General features: G+C 40.5%; 1 protein-coding gene and 1 long non-coding RNA gene across 7 annotated transcripts in view; one reads left to right on the top strand and one right to left on the bottom strand.

Moving 5' to 3' along the window:
- The window catches only part of LOC132429456 (tubulin-specific chaperone cofactor E-like protein), a 162,065-nt gene extending 160,500 nt beyond the window's left edge, over positions 1–1,565 (top strand). For all 6 annotated transcript variants that reach the window (XM_060017775.1, XM_060017769.2, XM_060017768.2 and 3 more), the window contains one exon: positions 788–1,565. In XM_060017775.1, the coding sequence (XP_059873758.1) occupies positions 788–888 (101 nt within the window). In that variant the 3' untranslated portion in view covers positions 889–1,565. The remainder of the gene's footprint in view (positions 1–787) is intronic.
- The window catches only part of LOC132429457 (uncharacterized), a 95,376-nt gene that overhangs the window by 2,564 nt on the left and 72,921 nt on the right, over positions 1–19,891 (bottom strand). The window lies entirely within an intron of this gene.

Genomic DNA, 19,891 nt, shown 5'->3' with positions numbered 1-19,891 from the left:
AGAGCTGCAATGAACATTGTGGTACATGACTCTTTTTGAATTACGGTTTTCTCAGGATATATGCCCAGTAGCGGGATTGCTGGGTCGTATGGTAGTTCTATTTTTAGTTTTTTAAGGAACCTCCACACTGTTCTCAATAGTGGCTGTATCAATTTACATTCCCACTAACAGTGCAAGAGGGTTCCCTTTTCTCCACACCCTCTCCAGCATTTACTGTTTGTAGATTTTTTGATGATGGCCATTCTGACTGGTGTGTAGTCATTGTAGTTTTGATTTGCATTTCTCTAATGATTAGTGCATCCTTTCATGTGTTTGTTGGCAATCTGTATATCTTCTTTGGAGAAATGTCTATTTAGGTCTTCTGCCCATTTTTGGATTGGGTTGTTTGTTTTTTTTGATATTGTGCTGCATGAGCTGCTTGTATAGATGAAGGTGATATTTAAAGAAGGAAGTTATCCAGCCATTTAAGTACCAAATATTGGCCTTAGATCTGGCCCCATGTCTACCTGGGTTGAGCTGGGACTGGGGTGTGTGATCCAACAAACAAGGTTTCCTGCAATAGCCTTGGCTGCCAGGTGTCCCTGGTACCCTCTAAGTTAGCAGGACTCTCCTAAAGGTTGGGTTAATTTCGCTTCCATGCTGCCTGAGTCCAGGCCATTTGGAGAAAGTGGGTTCTTGGCAATGAAGAAAGTAGGTTCCTTTACTGGAATGCCACAAAGATGTCTGATCCATGTCAAACAGGTATATTTTTTTTCATAGGACTTACTATGTCTCTCTCTGTTCACAGCCTCTAATTCTTCCATTGAACTTCAAGTTTGGACGCTGCTTCTCATCATGACCCAGATTTCATTATGGCATTTTGTCTATACATCAGGCATGACCTCATAATTAACTCAAGGTTGCTATATAAAGTACTGTAATTTACTTACTTCAACTCCCTGTAGGATAAAAGGTGTGTGCCCTTAAGTCAAAACCTATTTGAGATTGCCCACTGTCTCAAAGTGATGCCACCTGCCCCAAACGGTCAGGGTTCCAGAAAAGAGGGAAATGCCATGCTCCTCTTTCAAGGTATGCAACTGGGCTTCTAAAAGCCAGTTGTGGAAAACATATATCTTGCCTAAAATTTCCAATTAGTTGTCACTAGAAACGTTGGTTCGCATGAAAAACCGGTAAAGGAAAAAATTCTGGTTAGACAAGTCTGTCGGAAATCTGACCAGAGAAATCTATCCCACCAGTGCTGTTTTTGTATCATAGTTTTTATAGAGAAAGGGCCTGTTGGAACGATATCGAATATTGAGAAGCGGTGATTGGAAGGTTTGACTCCCCCTAAGGAATCTCTCCAATGTTTGGAAGCATCTGACCTCGATGCGCCTGTGTTGCTCCCCTCCCCACACCCGCCGCTGTGTCCTCCAGCCCTGCCGGGCCACGTGGCCACCGCATGTATTGTTTGCAGACCTGGGGAACCCCAACACCCCATCCGTCTCTTCAGACCCAAACTCTTCTCTCTCACAAATCAACCAAATCATTTTTAACGTGTTTTATGCTTAAATAAACTTTGTGTTCAATTATTCTCATTACTCCGTGGCTGGAATCATACTTATCGATGTTAAGCTTTGCACACTAAATAGCATCCTCTGATTTAAAAAAAACAAAAAACCCCAAAAAGCCAGCAGCAGCAATTGGAGCAGGTAGGCCCTGCTGGGCAGCACTTTAATGCGTTTTGTTATGTGGCTGTTTGTCCTGACAGAGCGTTAGCAGGGTGTTCAGTGAGGTGCCACGTGGAAGAGAAGCAGGCAGCGTCCTCTTTCGTATGTGGCACAAAAACCCACATTTACTATAATTAACTACATAATAGAGGGCCTGGGAAATATATCCCTGGGGTGCCTCTCTTTTTAAGGTTAAAAACAAAGTAAATGCCACTTCAAGTGTATTTTGAAGTTGTTTTGGATTTAAGCTGATGGCATTTTTTTCTTTCTCTGGGAACTCTGGGCAGAAACGCTGAGCAGAAATCCTAGAGTCCTTGACCGTGGGTTGTGGGTACGATTCCTGTTGTCTTACGTATAAAAGTCCCGGCATCATACTGTCACTGGGCTGAAGAAGCGGGGTATAGACTGAGTCTGCACTGAGCGGCTTTGCTCTCCCAGCCCCAGGGAGGGTCCACAAGCTCTAGCTTGGCAGTCATAGATGCTATGCGGCCAAGAGGACAACCAGTACTGATGGAGAAAAATATGCATCTGCTTCAACTTAAACATCTTAGGATCTTTTGGGAAAATGCTGAACATTGAGATGGATTAAGGAATCAAACCATCTGTTCTAGGAGAGACACAGTATCTCTTCCTCACCATGATGGAAATTGATGTCATGCACATGTTTTTTTTCACGTGAAAATCCTCAACTCCAGACTTTCCCCCACTTCAAGATCAGCAGATTCAGAGCTCCATTCTCATTTCCATAGTCTAAGGTTTAGGTTTTCACAATCAGATTCTGAGTTGAACATAGTAACATCTCATTTATTTTTTTTACTTGATTTCCTTAGATGAATTTTAACTGAAGACATACAAGGAGGAAATGTTTTCATATTTAATAACTTCGCTTTATTGATTTTCCTATCAAAGTCACTAGAAATTTCTAAGTTAAACACTATAATTGTTTTTTAGATTTTTAATTAAATCCTTTCTTACCACACTTTAATTCTTGGCCTTTGGTTTTCTCACTTGGTTGACACCTTTGTCTGTCATCAGGATAAGCTAGGTGTAGAGCCATATTAGAACACTCCAGAATCTCAGTGGCTTAAACAACAAAGATTTCTCTCTTTCTCATATCAGGGGGCTCTGATCCTTACTTCCATCCTGGGAGGGAGGTTGATGAGACTTTATTATCTTTCTTTTCTCTCAACAGAATTTATTGAACAATTTATCCTTTCCCCATGAGACTTCAGTACCGCCTTTATCATATATCAAGTTTCAACCTCTGTGGTTCTGTTTGTGAGCTCTGGATTCTCTTCCATTGGCTTATTTGTCTGTTCCTGTGTCAGAATCACATTTTTTTTTTTTTTTTTTTTTTTTTGCGGTACGCGGGCCTTTCACTGTTGTGGCCTCTCCCGTTGCGGAGCACAGGCTCCGGACGCGCAGGCTCAGGGGCCATAGCTCACGGGCCCAGCCGCTCCGCGGCATGTGGGATCCTCCTGGACCGGGGCATGAACCCGTGTCCCCTGCATCGGCAGTCGGACTCTCAACTACTGCGCCACCAGGGAAGCCCTGAATCACATTATTATTGAGCTATAATGGACATAGCATTACATCAGTTTCAGGAATATGACATAATGATTCGATATATATATACACACTAGGAAATGATCATCACAAAAGTCTAGTTAACATCCATCACCATACACAGTTACAATCTTTTCTCCTGTGATGAGAACTTTTAAGATCTACTCTCTTAGCAGCTTTCAAATATGCAATGCGGTATTATTAGCTGTACTCACCACGCTGCACATTACATCCCGAGGATGTATCTATTTTATAACTGGAAGTTTGTATCTTTTGACCCTCTTCACCCATTTTTACCATGCCTCTGGCAACCACCAATCCATTCTATGTTTTTTGTTTGTTTTGTTTTTAGATTCCCCCATATAAGTAAGAACATACTATGTGTGTTTCCCTGTCTGACTTATTTCATTTAGCTTAATGCCCTCAAGGTCCATCCATGTTATTGCAAATGGCAGAATTTCTTCCTTTTTTATGGCTCAATAATATTCCATTGTATATATAGACCATACCTTCTTTATTCATTCACCCATCGATGGATACTTAGGTTGTTTCCGTATCTTGGCTATTATAAATAATGCTGCTGTGAACACGGGGGTGCAGGTATCTTTTTGAGTTAGTGTTTTCATCTCCTTTGGATAAATGCCCAGAAGCGGAATTGCTGGATTGTATGGTAGCTCTATTTTTAATTTATGGAGGAACTGCCATACTGTTCTCCACAGTGGCTACACCCATTTACATTCCCACCAATAAGGGATTCCCTTTTCCCCAAGTCCTCACCAGCACTTGTTATTTCTTGACACTTCATTATCTTTTGATGCTGCCAGCTCAAAATGAGGCTCTGGGGCTCACCTCAGCTAGGGGTCACACCCCAGAAGGGACACACACACTTCTGTTACCATTCCACTGGCCGAAGCAAGGTACATGGCTGGAACTAACTTTCAGAGAGGGGGAATTGTGAACTTCCCATGAAACTGGCAGGGAGGAGAACTGGGAATCTGTGGTGATGGCTGCCAAGTAGTCTCTGAGCCAGTCATGCCTATCTGTATTAAAGAGAAACACATCTTCAGAACCAAAAACAAACAGGTCCCTTAGCTGACTGTCTGCAAGGCAGAAGAACTAGGAGATGATCCTGACCTTCCTACTAATTTAATTCTCGGCTTGAAATAAATCATTTGAGATCACAATACCTTAACTTTCCTCTCTATAAAACGAGAACTTTAAGCTTTTTAAAAAATATTCTTAGGTTAGAAAATGACACGACACAAACATAAACCATATGATATCATATATTTAGAGAACTCCAGAACACTGCCTTCTCCTGCCACTCAAAAAGATTTGCTTCAAGGAAGCAGGGCGGGGGGATGGGGGTCTGGGGTGAGGGGGAAGCACATATTTAGTGAAGGTGAAAACTGGGAATCTTATTAACTTGGTATTTCTCTGATATCAAAAAGAAACATCTCGGGGTCTGGCATTTCTTACAATTGAGAATTCTATAATTAGTTTCTTAACCAGTAGTAAGTATGCGCTCTGCTCAAAATCCTAGTGCCAAAACTTGAGAGCACCAATTGTTTCACATTGTCTAATATTCTAGCTATTTTTAGAACCATTTGACATTTAGTGAGAGCTTGAAATCTAATAAAACTTCTTTCAACCAAGGAAATTAAGTAATTATCAAAAAATGACAATCATACAGGTTTAAAGTAATAAAGAATTACTTCTTTACTAATTCTGAATTAATTTAGCATCTACCCCATTTTGAACCTTCCAGCCTCTCTCCTTGAACTCAGGGTATTTCTACATCCTGTAGAGCAGTGCAGTTTGGTCCTGGTTAGAACACGATGGTATTTTTCAGGGCCCTGATTCACGGGAATCCGCAGCACAACTCAGTGAAAAAGAAAATCAAACAGCACCCTCTAGTGTCCACATTTTATTTTTGCATGAAACCCAAACGTATATTGAACGACACCAATCAAAATATGATTTCTCCCCCTCCTCGAAACCTTAGATGTGGAACATTACCAGAATATAGCTCTAGAGAACACATCATATGCCAAGGACATTTCTGGAGAACAGCGTGAGATTTATTCTTATACACCCAGTAAGCATCATTCCAGGAAAATACCAGCTCTTGGTATCCCATGCAAATTTTGCCCTTAATATCTATCTCTCTAACGTGTTGACAAAAATAGCTGTCGAGAAAAATTAAGTATCTCTTTAAAATGCTGAGAAATAAACAATGTGATCAAGAAAAGCCATGAAATATTTAGCGGTCTTTCTTTTCCCCCAGCAGAACGTGAAATACTTTCTTATGAATCTAAAGCACAACCACCATAACTCTGGTCTGACTAATGGAAGACTCTGTTTGTGATGGTTTAATTATGTTTGCTGAAATATGACTCTCATATAAGACAACATCTCCGTGGCAGAGGGACAGATCTCTGTCTATAGTCAGAAATAAAACACAAAGACTCATCGCTCCATGAAGAACTCGGTAATCAAATTCTATTTGCTAAGGAAACAAATGGAGGAAGAATGTTCTTTGTATATTTTGCAGTGTGTTTCTGTTTGCATGTGGCCTCTGGCTTAGCTGCTGTTTCATTCATTAGCATAAAATATTGATGATGAAATAGTTTTGAAACTTAGACATTCTCTCATCAGATGAAATAACAATACCTTATGCTCATGGAGCATCTTTCATAACAAGTGCTTTCCCACCCGTATTTACTATTATTCAATCCCAAATCATGCTGCATTTTGACAGAGAAACCAGAGGGAAAGCGTTAGGTTGAAGTTACAATGGCTTAAAGTACTAGCTAAGGAAAAATGCAAACCCACTCATATATGTGTGCTTGTGCTTATAGGTTTCTTGAGTAATTTCCAGCTTCTAATGAGACATATGAGAATGATAGCAGTCTTTTCAGCCTTTTGTGCCTTTTAAGAACAAACCATGACATACCATTCTTGATTTCCCCCACTAACTCCTGAATTTCTTTGGGGAATAGTTTAGGGTACAATAATCCACTGATATTACCCTATTTTTAGTTGGGCAAAAATATTTGATTTTACTGAAAAGGATAACATTTTTAATTATTGTACTTTAGGTCTTGAAAATCTTTGCATTGGATCTATCTAGAACTCACAAAAGTTTTCTGATTTAAACACTCTATTCACATAGAAATATGCTCTTAAGTTAATTATATGTTAATCAAAGACAAAAATGCGTGGCTCCTGTACTTTCCTCTTACCTGCCACAAACATTCTCAATGCAACCAGCCGTCCTAGTCCTTGAATGTAGTTTAAATATCTACATGGATCATTCAAATCAAGGAGTTACAAGTGTACATTCAATGATGTTCTCCATGAGTCTCTGAATTCACGACTGCAAAATGCTGTTAAGAAGTACCTGCGTCCCTGCCAAAGAGGAACTCTGCTCTCTTGAAGAGTCCTGATCAGAAAGCAATTTGGCAAACTAATTCGACAAGAGAAAATGATGAATGATAAATGAACATAAAATGTGAAAGTGTCTAGGTGTTGTAGCAGAATATTAAAGGCATAAAGTGAGAACTGTGGATAGCACAGAACACAGTTTTTTTTTTTTTTTGCTCTAAAAAAGCCACAGATTCTAAATGCTTACTTTGAACCTCCAAGACAGGAGTGGAAATATTCTAAATATTAATTCCAGATTAGCAGAGTCTAGAGATGCTTGGCCCCTGTAGATTGTATTCACATCTCCCATGTGTTAACATTTATTAGTTGTACTTTTGCCCTTTTGGCCCTTTTCATAAACAATTACTTCCACTAGTTAAGTTTAAGTGGAAATCAAGAACTAAGTCAACAGAGGGAGAGAAATCTTACCACATTTACCTTAAAAACCCACCACCACCTTGGACCATAGTGAACAATTTAGCGAATGACTGCAATTAGTTTAAATGCACACTATTTAGGCAAATTGCCCTGAAAGCACAGGTTGCCTAAATCCTAGGGAAACGCATCTGCACGTACAACTCTAAACACTTTTAAGTTTAGGAAGAGCAGTTTACGACAGTCACAACAAATGAGGACATTGTTGTGTTCCCAGGTATTATACTCTAAAAACACAAATTCATCAAAAGTCAGCTTTCCTGGGGAGACCCCCAAAGAGGTACCCGTGACTCCTAGAAGCCAGGAGACCTCACAGCTACAGCAGTATGAACTCTTTTATATTTCCTCTCCCTTTGAGTTTTCCATACTGTGTTGGCAGCTTGAAACTACAGAACTTAAAATTGGATGATGGTTGAAATTTTCCATAATAAAATGTTGTGGAATGTATGGGTGTATTTCTAAGTCTTCTACCAAAAAGCGTCATCCTGAGGTGCCTGAATATTACAGAAACAACACAATGCCTCATCTTTTGGTCTAATCTCAGAAGTGGGTTCTTTAAATGCCACTTCCAAAACATGAAGTGATCACTGACAATGCATGCGCCTATGGCAGCTTTATTTTTATGAACAACTGAAAATGCAAGCATTTTCACAAATTCCTACATTATTTATTCCAATCCTATTCTGGGTTTTTCCTTCTCACCAGAAGAACGTAAATGTACATAGGTTGGAAAAATGAGTGGTATAACCTTTCAGTTTTGTGAAGGTAGGACAAGAAGATTTCACTCCAACATGTAAGAAAGTGCAGCTGACGATAGTAGAGAGAACGCAGATGGATCGAGGTTGGCCCTTACTTCTCATGGGTCCTCGAGAGAGCCAGGTTGACCAGGTGCCATCAAAGGTAACTAACTTCCCCTTCCAAAAATGACAAGAAAAGGAAAGTTCTCTCTTGCTAAAACTCCTAAGCAGATTTCGTTAAAAGGTGGGAGAAAATTATCTTAATTCTCTTTCTGAGATGTTTGGAAACACTCTAAGAAGGAGACCCGTGACTCCCTCAGATTTAATTCAGTGAGTAAAAATCTAATGGGATCCAGATCCAAGAAATGAAATGTAAAGACTGGATTTTACCCTCGGGAAGAAAGTCTGAATCTAATAAAATATTCCTTCTAGACACTAAGCCATGTAAAGGAAAGAACAAAGTGTCTTGATACAATTACCTTCTGAACAAATGCCTATTTTAAAACAACACTAAACTGATTACGTTGCACAACAAGTAAATAAATATTAAGTCCAGTTCATAAGATACATAAGAAATACCAATAATTTCCCCCTAGGATGTTGTAAAACTGTTTGCTTGGCCATTCTCTTTTGCCTAAGTCCCAGTCATCAAGGACAGCTGAGGTTCCATTTATTTCTACAGGGGTGTGTGTGTGTGTGTGTGTGTGTGTGTGTGTGTAAATGTAAGACTCCAGGATGAGTTGTAAGAAAAGACTCTCATTATGATGAGTCTTAAAATTTGTAGTATTTAGCTCTGAGTTTTTCTTCTCTAAAATGTGAAATATTTAGCAAAAGTTCTATTTAATTTCTCCTGAGTTAGGTGAGGAATCTATTGTTCAAAATCCATTCAACTCCATGTTACGTTTTCAGATTCTCAAAAATTTCCATGGCTCCCTCTGCCAGCTTGTCTAGTTTTGTCACGATAACATCCAAAACCTGAGAGACAGAAAAGAAATTCTGAGGTTTTTTTCTTATCAAAGAAATATGGTCCTCTCAAACTGATCTCAAAAAAAAAAGGGGGGGACCCAAGACTCTCATTACACCATGTGAAATAGAGCACTTGGCAAATACTGGAAAGCAAAGTCCCCTGAGGCAGGGCTTCCCGGGTGGCACAGTGGTTGAGAGTCCGCCTGCCGATGCAGGGGACACGGGTTCGTGCCCCAGTCTGGGAAGATCCCACATGCCGCGGAGCGGCTGGGCCCGTGAGCCATGGCCACTGAGCCTGTGCGTCCGGAGACTGTGTGTCCGAAGCCTGTTGCTCCACAAAGGGAGAGGCCACAGCAGTGAGAGGCCCATGTAGCGCAAAAAAAAAAAAAAAAAAAAGTCCCCTGGAACAAAAACAAAAAAAAAAAGGAAAGAAAAGAAAAATTCCTATCCCTAAATATCAGTGTGTGTTTGTTTTACTTTGTTGTTGTTTTAGGCAGAATCAATGAACGGAATCAAACTTCTCTTTAAAAGTAATTTGGGGGGCTTCCCTGGTGGCGCAGTGGTTGGGAGTCCACCTGCCGATGCAGGCGACGCGGGTTCTTGCCCCGGTCCGGGAGGATCCCACATGCCGCGGAGCGGCTGGGCCCGTGAGCCATGGCCACTGAGCCTCCGCGTCTGGAGCCTGTGCGCCCGCAGCGGTGAGAGGCCGCAGCGGTGAGAGAGAGGCCCGCGTGCCACAAGGAAAAAAAAAAAAAAGTAATTTGGAAAAACATATATGTTGCTCCCTTTTTCTTGTATATTCCTCAAAGCTTTGTCGGAAATGTAAGCTCATGAACCAGACACAAATTCCAAGAATGGCACTGACTTCAAATCAGGACTGTAGCTGTCCTTTGCAATAAAGTGTAAACTCAATGGAAATTTAGAAGTCAGTTCATCGAGATTTAGAAGCTGCCTGTGGATGTCTCGGGTCCCCCTGAAGAGGCAACTCTCCTGCTTATTTTTTCCAGCTATTATTAGTCTTTGATGACTTGGCATGTCAATCCAGCTCATCCAAATCATGTCAGAATCGAGAAATAGTTTAAAAAGGAGCCCGGTTTACTTAACCCTGAAGATTAGAGTTTTTAAATCAACCGAAGAATTAAGACTTTTTTAAAGAACCACAGTTATGATTTTATTACCGTATACCAACCCTGTGGTGAGGACTTTTCATCTATTTTCTTTATTCCTCCTAAATAATCCTAAGAAATCATTATTTTCCTATTTTATAGATGCTGGTCTAAAGAAGTTAAGTAACTTTCCCAAAGTCATTTTATTTGATTTCCCAGAATATTTGACAAAGTTGAAAGAATTATTGCAAGGGATCTTGTGTGGGCATCTTAGTAAATAAAATGCCAAATATGACAGGTTATCCAGACTGTCATACTGTATACTGCTGGACACTTTACGTTATCCAGCATCACTAAGAGAGACGTCAATCAAGTACTCTGTTGTCCTTGGAGGGTTACCATGTGGATTATCACATTTTAAAAGAATTTTAGATTTTTATGCTAAAATTAATTTTACTCTAAAATTCCACCGAACACAAATTGATTTTACTCCTAGCATAAGAGTTCAGAACACAGATTCTGGAGTCAGACAGATTCTGGGTTTGAGTCCTAGCTTCACCACTTACTAGCCAGATACATTTCATTCATTCATTTTCCAAATATTTATTGATTGCTTCCCTTGTACCACGTATTGGTCTACAGCAGTAAATGAAAACTGATAAAGATGTAATTTCCAAAGGAGGAAAGTCCTATGAGAAAGCAAACAGGATGCTATGGGGGGAAATGGGGGCAGAAAATTCATTTAGATACAGTGGTCAAGTAGGCCTTCTGAGTGGTATCATTTCAGCTGAGATTTAAGGGAAAAGAAGGAACCAAGCAAGCATGAAGGAGGGGGTTCAGACAGAGGCCAGAGCAAGGGCAAGGCCCTGAGGCTTGAGAATGGCATTTGCAGGGAAGAGGAGAGCTGTTGTGGGTTGCCACACGCTATGGCTGGAGAGGTAGGCAGGGGCCTTTTCAGCCATAAAAAATCTGAATTCTAAGTCAAGGGCAATTGTAAGCCACTAGAAGATTGTTAGTAGGAGAGTGGTATCATCCAATTTACTTTTTAAGAAATACTTTATCTTTTAGAGCAGTTTTTGGTTCACAGCAAAATGGAGCAGAAGCTACACAGATTTCCCGAATATCCCCTGCCCACACACATGCATAGCCTCCCCCACCGTCCACATCTTACACCGAGCCATGCATTCGTTACAATTAATGAACCTGCATTGACACTTCATCATCCGGAGCCCATAGTTCACACTAGGGCTCACTCTTGGTGATGTACGCCCTGTGAGTTTTGGCAAAAGTATGATGACATGTACCCACCATTATAGTATCATACAGAATACTTTCATTACCCTGAAAACCCTCTGTGCCCTGCCTATTTATTCCTACCAACTTCCATGAAAAAATAACTCTAAACGCTATATGGAGAATGGATTTGTAGAGAGAAAGAGAGGAAGCAGGAAAAACAAGTGACTCTTGTACAGGGCTGGGCGGTTGGCAAAAGCCCAGGGACTTAGGAAGAAATAGATGACTTCGAGCTATATTTTGAAGGAAGAAGCTGTGAGACTAAGTCATACGTGGGATTTGAAGATAGGGGAAAGATAGAAATCAAAACGGTTTCTGATCTGTACAGCAGGATGGATGATGATGTCATTTACTGAGACAGAAAAAGAGTGAGAAATAGTGTCAGGGAGAAAATCAACCGTTCAGTTTGGTACATGTTGAGCACGCAATGCCTGTAAGAGATCCAAGCAGAGGTGTCAAGTAGGCAGGAAGATATATGACAGGAGCTTGTCAGACTAGTCTGGGGTGGTGATAAGCCATATATAGGAATCCTATACATTTAGATGGCATTTAAGCAGAGGACAGAATTAGAGAGGGAAGGGGCCCCACTTTCAGGGGGCCTGAGAATCTGCAGGATCAAAATTTAGAGGTTAGGAAGAGAGGGAGGAGTGACCAAAGGAAACTGAGGAATAGCCAGGAAAAGCCGAGCAAAACTCAAGAGGAAAGTGTGACTGATACGAAGGAAAGAGAGTATTTCAAGCAGGATACAGTGGCCAATCGTGTTGAGTGTACGAAGATATCAGGCAAGTTACTTAATCTTTCTGAGAACCTACCAAGTCTATAAAATAGGAATAACACTACTTATTCTCTATGCTTTTTCGAAGTACTTAGTGAAATGACAAATCTAACCACTTAGCATGGGGCTCTGTATATAATAAGTATACAGCAGGCTTTTTTTTTTTCAATCTTCATTATCTCAATGCCATCTTTGTCACTGTACTGTATGGAAGAGAAGTTAGCAGAGGACCGTGTTTCTAAGAATGCCAATTAAACTGCCTTTTACTATTTCTCTTTCCTTATTGACATTACAAATCATTAAAAAGGTATAAGAATACATTTCTTCTTGTAGTAAAACACTGCTTTTCAGTGTCAGTGAGAGAGTATACCATGAATTACTTTAAAACCTGTTTTGTTTACCATTCCCTAATACCCTTTGTCCTGTAAAGTATTTGAGTGGCTTCTTTTTCCCAATTAATTTTAACCTGCAGAGGGACCAAATCAGCAAAGTTATTAACCTCTTAAGAATACTAGCTCACTTACTGTAAAAGCATTCATATAGATACCTCTTATTGGAATGTTCTCCAAAAAGCTTGCTGGTGTTTCTGAATGCTGAAGTTTTGTCCAAAAGGGAAAATTATCGAGCATGCAGCCTTTCCAAAAAGGTATGAGACATTAAAAGCTATTAAAAACAGTGAAGCATTAATGAAAAGAAAATGAGCAGTTTTCATTTATTAAAAATTATGTAGGGGCGCGAGCCGCGGCTGAAAGCGCGGACCCCAGAGACGGGCGCGAGCCGCGGCTGAGGGCGCGGACCCCAGAGACGGGCGCGAGCCGCGGCTGAGGGCGCGGACCCCAGAGACGGGCGCGAGCCGCGGCTGAGGGCGCGGACCCCAGAGACGGGCGCGAGCCGCGGCTGAGGGCGCTGACTCCAGAGACGGGCGCAAGCCGCGGCTGGAGGCGCGGACCCCAAGGCGGGCGGGAGACGTTGGGGCTGCTGCTGCCGCCACCAAGGGGCCTGTGCGCGAGCGCAGGTCGCTCTCCACTCCCCTCTTCCGCGGAGCCTGTGCAGCCCGCCACTGCCGGGTTCCCGGGATCCGGAGACGACTTCCCCGGGAGAGCGCACGGCGGGCCTCGGGCTGGTGCAGAGTCACGCCGGACTTTGCCGCCGCAGGCCCGCCCCGCATTCCGTGCCCCTCCCTCCCCGCCGCCGGCCTCCGTACGCCAGAACCCCCGAATCAGCGGCTCCTTTAACCCCGTCCTGTCTGAGCAAAAAACAGACGCCCTCCAGCGACCTACACGCAGAGGCAGGGCCAAATCCAAAGCTGAGCCCCTGGGAGCTGTGAGAACAAAGAAGAGAAAGGGAAATCTCTCCCAGCAGCCTCAGAAGCAGCGGATTAAAGCTCCACAATCAACTTGATGTACCCTGCATCTGTGGAATACATGAATAGACAGCCAATCATCCCAAATTAAGGAGGTGGACTTTGGGAGCAAGATCTATGATTTTTCTCCCTATTCCTCTTTTTGTGAATGTGTATGTGTATGCTTCTGTGTGAGATCTTGTCTGTATAGTCTTGCTTCCACCATTTGTCCTAGGTTCTATCCGTCCATGGTTTTTGCTTAAAATTTTTTTTCTTAATAATCAATTTTAATTTTAAGAACGTTATTATACTTTACCTTCGTCCTTTCTTTCTTTCTTTCTTTCCTTCCTTCCTTCCCTCCTTTAGACAACGAATCATCCCAAATTGAGGAGGTGGTCTCTGACAGCAAGATTTATGATTTTTCCCCCTTTACCTCTTTTTGTGAGGGTGTATGTGTACGCTTCTGTGTAAGACTTTGTCTGTATAGCTTTGCTTCCAACATTTGTCCTAAGGTTCTATCCGTCCCTTTTTTTTTTTCTAATTAAGAATTTTTTAATTCAGTAACTTTATTATACTCTATTTTATTTTTACTGTATCTTCTTTCTGTTTTCCCTTCTTTCCCTCCTTCCTTCCTTCCTCCCTCCCTCCTTTCGTTCCTTCTTGCCTTCTTTCCTTCCTTGCTTCTTTCTTTCTTCCTTCCTTCCTTCCTTCCTTCCCTCCTTTAGACAACGAATCATCCCAAATTGAGGAGGTGGTCTCTGACAGCAAGATTTATGATTTTTCCCCCTTTACCTCTTTTTGTGAGGGTGTATGTGTACGCTTCTGTGTAAGACTTTGTCTGTACAGCTTTGCTTCCAACATTTGTCCTAAGGTTCTATCCGTCCTTTTTTTTTTTTCTAATTAAGAATTTTTTAATTCAATAACTTTATTATACTTTATTTTATTTTTACTGTATCTTCTTTCTTTTTGTTTTTCCTTCTTTCCCTCCTTCCTTCCTCCCTCCCTCCCTCCCTCCTTTCGTTCCTTCTTGCCTTCTTTCCTTCTTTGCTTCTTTCTTTCTTTCTTCCTTCCTTCCTTCCTTCCTTCCCTCCTTCCTTCCCTCCTTTCCTTCTTTCTTTCCTCATACGTCTACTAATTCCCTCTACTTTTTCTCCCTTTTATTCTGAGCCGTGTGGATGAAAGGCTCTTGGTGCTCCAGCCAGGAGGCAGGGCTCTCCCTCTGAGGTAGGAGAGCCAACTTCAAGACACTGGTTCACAAGAGACCTCCCAGCTCCAGATAATATCAAACGGCGAAAATCTCCCAGAGACCTCCATCTTAACACCAGCACCCAGCTTCACTCAACGACCAGCAAGCCACAGTGCTGGACAACCTGTGCCAAACAACTAGCAAAACAGGAACACAACCCCACCCATTAGCAGAGAGGCTGCCTAAAATCATAATAAGGCCACAGACACCCCAAAACACACCACCAGACGTGAACCTGCCCACTAGAGAGACAAGATCCAGCCTCTTCCACCACAACACAGGCACTAGTCCCCTCCACCAGGAAGCCTACACAACCCACTGAACCAACCTTAGCCACTGGAGACAGACATCAAAAACAGGAGGAACTACGAACCTGCAGCCTGCAAAAAGGAGACCCCAAACACAGTAAGATAAGCAAAATGAGAAAACAGAAAAACACACAGCAGATAAAGGAGCAAGATAAAAATGCACCAGACCTAACCAATGAAGAGGAAATAGGCAGTCTACCTGAAAAAGAATTCAGAATAATGATAGTAAGGTTGATCCGAAATCTTGGAGATAGAATGGACAATAGAATGGACAAAATGCAAGAATCAGTTAACAAGGACCTAGAAGAACTAAAGATGAAACAAGCAATGATGAACAACACAATAAATGAAATTAAAAATACTCTAGATGGGATCAATAGCAGAATAACTGAGGCAGAAGAACGGATAAGTGACCTGGAAGATAAAATAGTGGAAATAACTACTGCAGAGCAGAATAAAGAAAAAAGAATGAAAAGAGCTGAGGACAGTCTCAGAGACCTCTGGGACAACATTAAACGCACCAACATTCGAATTATAGGGGTTCCAGAAGAAGAAGAGAAAAAGAAAGGGACTGAGAAAATATTTGAAGAGATTATAGTTGAAAACTTCCCTAATATGGGAAAGGAAATAGTTAATCAAGTCCAGGAAGCACAGAGAGTCCCATACAGGATAAATACAAGGAGAAATACGCCAAGACACATATTAATCAAACTGTCAAAAATTAAATACAAAGAAAGCATATTAAAAGCAGCAAGGGAAAAACAACAAATAACACATAAGGGAATCCCCATAAGGTTAACAGCTGATCTTTCAGCAGAAACCCTACAAGCCAGAAGGGAGTGGCAGGACATACTGAAAGTGATGAAGGAGAAAAACCTGCAACCAAGACTACTCTACCCAGCAAGGATCTCATTCAGATTTGATGGAGAAATAAAAACCTTTACAGACAAGCAAAAGCTGAGAGAGTTCAGCACCACCAAACCAGCTTTACAACAAATGCTAAAGGATCTTCTCTAGGCAAGAAACACAAGAGAAGGAAAAGACCTATAATAACGAACCCAAAACAATATAGAAAATGGGAATAGGAACATACATATCGATAATTACCTTAAATGTAAATGGACTAAATGCTCCCACCAAAAGACACAGATTAGCTGAATGGATACAAAAACAAGACCCTTACATATGCTGTCTACAAGAGACCCACTTCAGACCTAGAGACACATACAGACTAAAAGTAAGGGGATGGAAAAAGATATTCCATGCAAATGGAAACCAAAAGAAAGCTGGAGTAGCAATTCTCATATCAGACAAAATAGACTTTAAAATAAGGACTATTAAAAGAGACAAAGAAGGACACTACATAATGATCAAGGGATCGATCCAAGAAGAAGATATAACAATTGTAAATATTTATGCACCCAACATAGGAGCACCTCAATACATAAGGCAAATACTAACAGCCATAAAAGGGGAAATTGACAGTAACACATTCATAGTAGGGGACTTAAACACCCCACTTTCACCCATGGACAGATCATCCAAAATGAAAATAAATAAGGAAACACAAGCTTTAAATGATACATTAAACAAGATGGACTTAATTGATATTTATAGGACACTCCATCCAAAAACAACAGAATACACATTTTTCTCAAGTGCTCACGGAACATTCTCCAGGATAGATCATATCTTGGGTCACAAATCAAGCCTTGGCAAATTTAAGAAAATTGAAATTGTATCAAGTATCTTTTCTGACCACAACGCCATGAGACTAGATATCAATTACAGGAAAAGATCTGTAAAAAATACAAACACATGGAGGCTAAACAATACACTACTTAATAATGAAGTGATCACTGAAGAAATCAAAGAGGAAATCAAAAAATACCTAGAAACAAATGACAATGGAGACACAACGACCCAAAACCTGTGGGATGCAGCAAAAGCAGTTCTAAGGGGGAAGTTTATAGCAATACAAGCCCACCTTAAGAAGCAGGAAACATCTAGAATAAACAACCTAACCTTGCACCTCAAGCAATTAGAGAAAGAAGAACAAAAAAACCCCAAAGCTAGCAGAAGGAAAGAAATCATAAAAATCAGATCAGAAATAAATGAAAAAGAAATGAAGGAAACAATAGCAAAGATCAATGAAACTAAAAGCTGGTTCTTTGAGAAGATAAACAAAATAGATAAACCACTAGCCAGACTTATCAAGAAAAAAAGGGAGAAGACTCAAATCAATAGAATTAGAAATGAAAAAGGAGAGGTAACAACTGACACTGCAGAAATAAAAGAGATCATGAGAGATTACTACAAGCAACTCTATGCCAATAAAATGGACAATCTGGAAGAAATGGACAAATTCTTAGAAATGCACAACCTGCCAAGACTGAATCAGGAAGAAATAGAAAATATGAACAGACCAATCACAAGCACTGAAATTGAAACTGTGATTAAAAATCTTCCAACAAAGAAAAGCCCAGGACCAGATGGCTTCACAGGCGAATTCTATCAAACATTTAGAGAAGAGCTAACACCTATCCTTCTCAAACTCTTCCAAAATATAGCAGAGGGAGGAACACTCCCAAACTCATTCTACGAGGCCACCATCACCTTGATACCAAAACCAGGCAAGGATGTCACAAAGAAAGAAAACTACAGACCAATATCACTGATGAACATAGATGCAAAAATCCTCAACAAAATACTAGCAAACAGAATCCAACAGCACATTAAAAGGATCATACACCATGATCAGGTGGGGTTTGTTCCAGGAATGCAAGGATTCTTCAATATACGCAAATCTATCAATGTGATAAACCATATTAACAAACTGAAGGAGAAAAACCATATGATCATCTCAATAGATGCAGAGAAAGCTTTTGACAAAATTCAACACCCATTTATGATAAAAACCCTGCAGAAAGTAGGCATAGAGGGAACTTTCCTCAACATAATAAAGGCCATATACGACAAGCCCACAGCAAACATCATCCTCAATGGTGAAAAACTGAAAGCATTTCCACTAAGATCAGGAACAAGACAAGGGTGCCCACTCTCACCACTCTTATTCAACATAGTTTTGGAAGTTTTAGCCACAGCAATCAGAGAAGAGAAGGAAATAAAAGGAATACAAATCGGAAAAGAAGAAGTAAAGCTGTCACTGTTTGCAGATGACATGATCCTATACATAGAGAATCCTAAAGATGCTACCAGAAAACTACTAGAGCTAATCAATGAATTTGGTAAAGTAGCAGGATACAAAATTAATGCACAGAAATCTCTGGCATTCCTATATACTAATGATGAAAAATCTGAAAGTGAAATCAAGAAAACACTCCCATTTACCATTGCAACAAAAAGAATAAAATATCTAGGAATAAACCTACCTAAGGAGACAAAAGACCTGTATGCAGAAAACTATAAGACACTGATGAAAGAAATTAAAGATGATACAAATAGATGGAGACATATACCATGTTCTTGGATTGGAAGAATCAACATTGTGAAAATGACTCTACTACCCAAAGCAATCTATAGATTCAATGCAATCCCTATCAAACTACCACTGGCATTTTTCACAGAACTAGAACAAAAAATTTCGCAATTTGTATGGAAACACAAAAGACCCCGAATAGCCAAAGCAATCTTGAGAACAAAAAAAGGAACTGGAGGAATCAGGCTCCCTGACTTCAGACTATACTACAAAGCTACAGTTATCAAGACAGTATGGTACTGGCACAAAAACAGAAAGATAGATCAATGGAACAGGATAGAAAGCCCAGAGATAAACCCATGCACATATGGACACCTTATCTTTGATAAAGGTGGCAGGAATGTACAGTGGAAAAAGGACAGCCTCTTCAATAAATGGTGCTGGGAAAACTGGACAGGTACATGTAAAAGAATGAAATTAGAACACTCCCTAACACCATACACAAAAATAAGCTCAAAATGGATTAAAGACCTAAATATAAGGCCAGAAACTATCAAACTATTAGAGGAAAACATAGGCAGAACACTCTATGACATAAATCACAGCAAGATTCTTTCTGACCCACCCCCTAGAGTAATGGAAATAAAAACAAAAATAAACAAATGGGACCTAATGAAACTTCAAAGCTTTTGCACAGCAAAGGAAACCATAAACAAGACCAAAAGACAACCCTCAGAATGGGAGAAAATATTTGCAAATGAAGCAACTGACAAAGGATTAATCTCCAAAATTTACAAGCAGCTCATGCAGCTCAACAACAAAAAAACAAACAACCCAATCCAAAAATGGGCAGAAGACCTAAATAGACATTTCTCCAAAGAAGATATACAGACTGCCAACAAACACATGAAAGAATGCTCAACATCATTAATCATTAGAGAAATGCAAATCAAAACTACAATGAGATATCATCTCACACCAGTCAGAATGGCCATCATCAATAAATCTAGAAACAATAAATGCTGGAGAGGGTGTGGAGAAAAGGGAACCCTCTTGCACTGCTGGTGGGAATGTGAATTGGTTCAGCCACTATGGAGAACAGTATGGAGGTTCCTTAAAAAACTACAAATAGAACTACCATATGACCCAGCAATCCCACTACTGGGCATATACCCTGAGAAAACCGAAATTCAAAAAGAGTCATGTACCAAAATGTTCATCGCAGCTCTATTTACAATAGCCCGGAGATGGAAACAACCTAAGTGCCCGTCATCGGATGAATGGATAAAGAAGATGTGGCACATATATACAATGGAATATTACTCAGCCATAAAAAGAAACGAAATTGAGCTATTTGTAATGAGGTGGATAGACCTAGAGTCTGTCATACACAGTGAAGTAAGTCAGAACGAAAAAGACAAATACAGTATGCTAACACATATATATGGAATTTAAGAAAAAAAAAATGTCATGAAGAACCTAGGGGTAAGGCAGGAATAAAGACGCAGATCTCCTAGAGAACGGACTTGAGGTTATGGGGAGGGGG

Source organism: Delphinus delphis, chromosome 8 (genome assembly GCF_949987515.2).
Source record: "Delphinus delphis chromosome 8, mDelDel1.2, whole genome shotgun sequence".
Lineage (NCBI taxonomy): Eukaryota > Metazoa > Chordata > Mammalia > Artiodactyla > Delphinidae > Delphinus > Delphinus delphis.
Note: the sequence above shows the minus strand (reverse complement) of the source record. Positions and strands in the feature narration are given on the sequence as shown.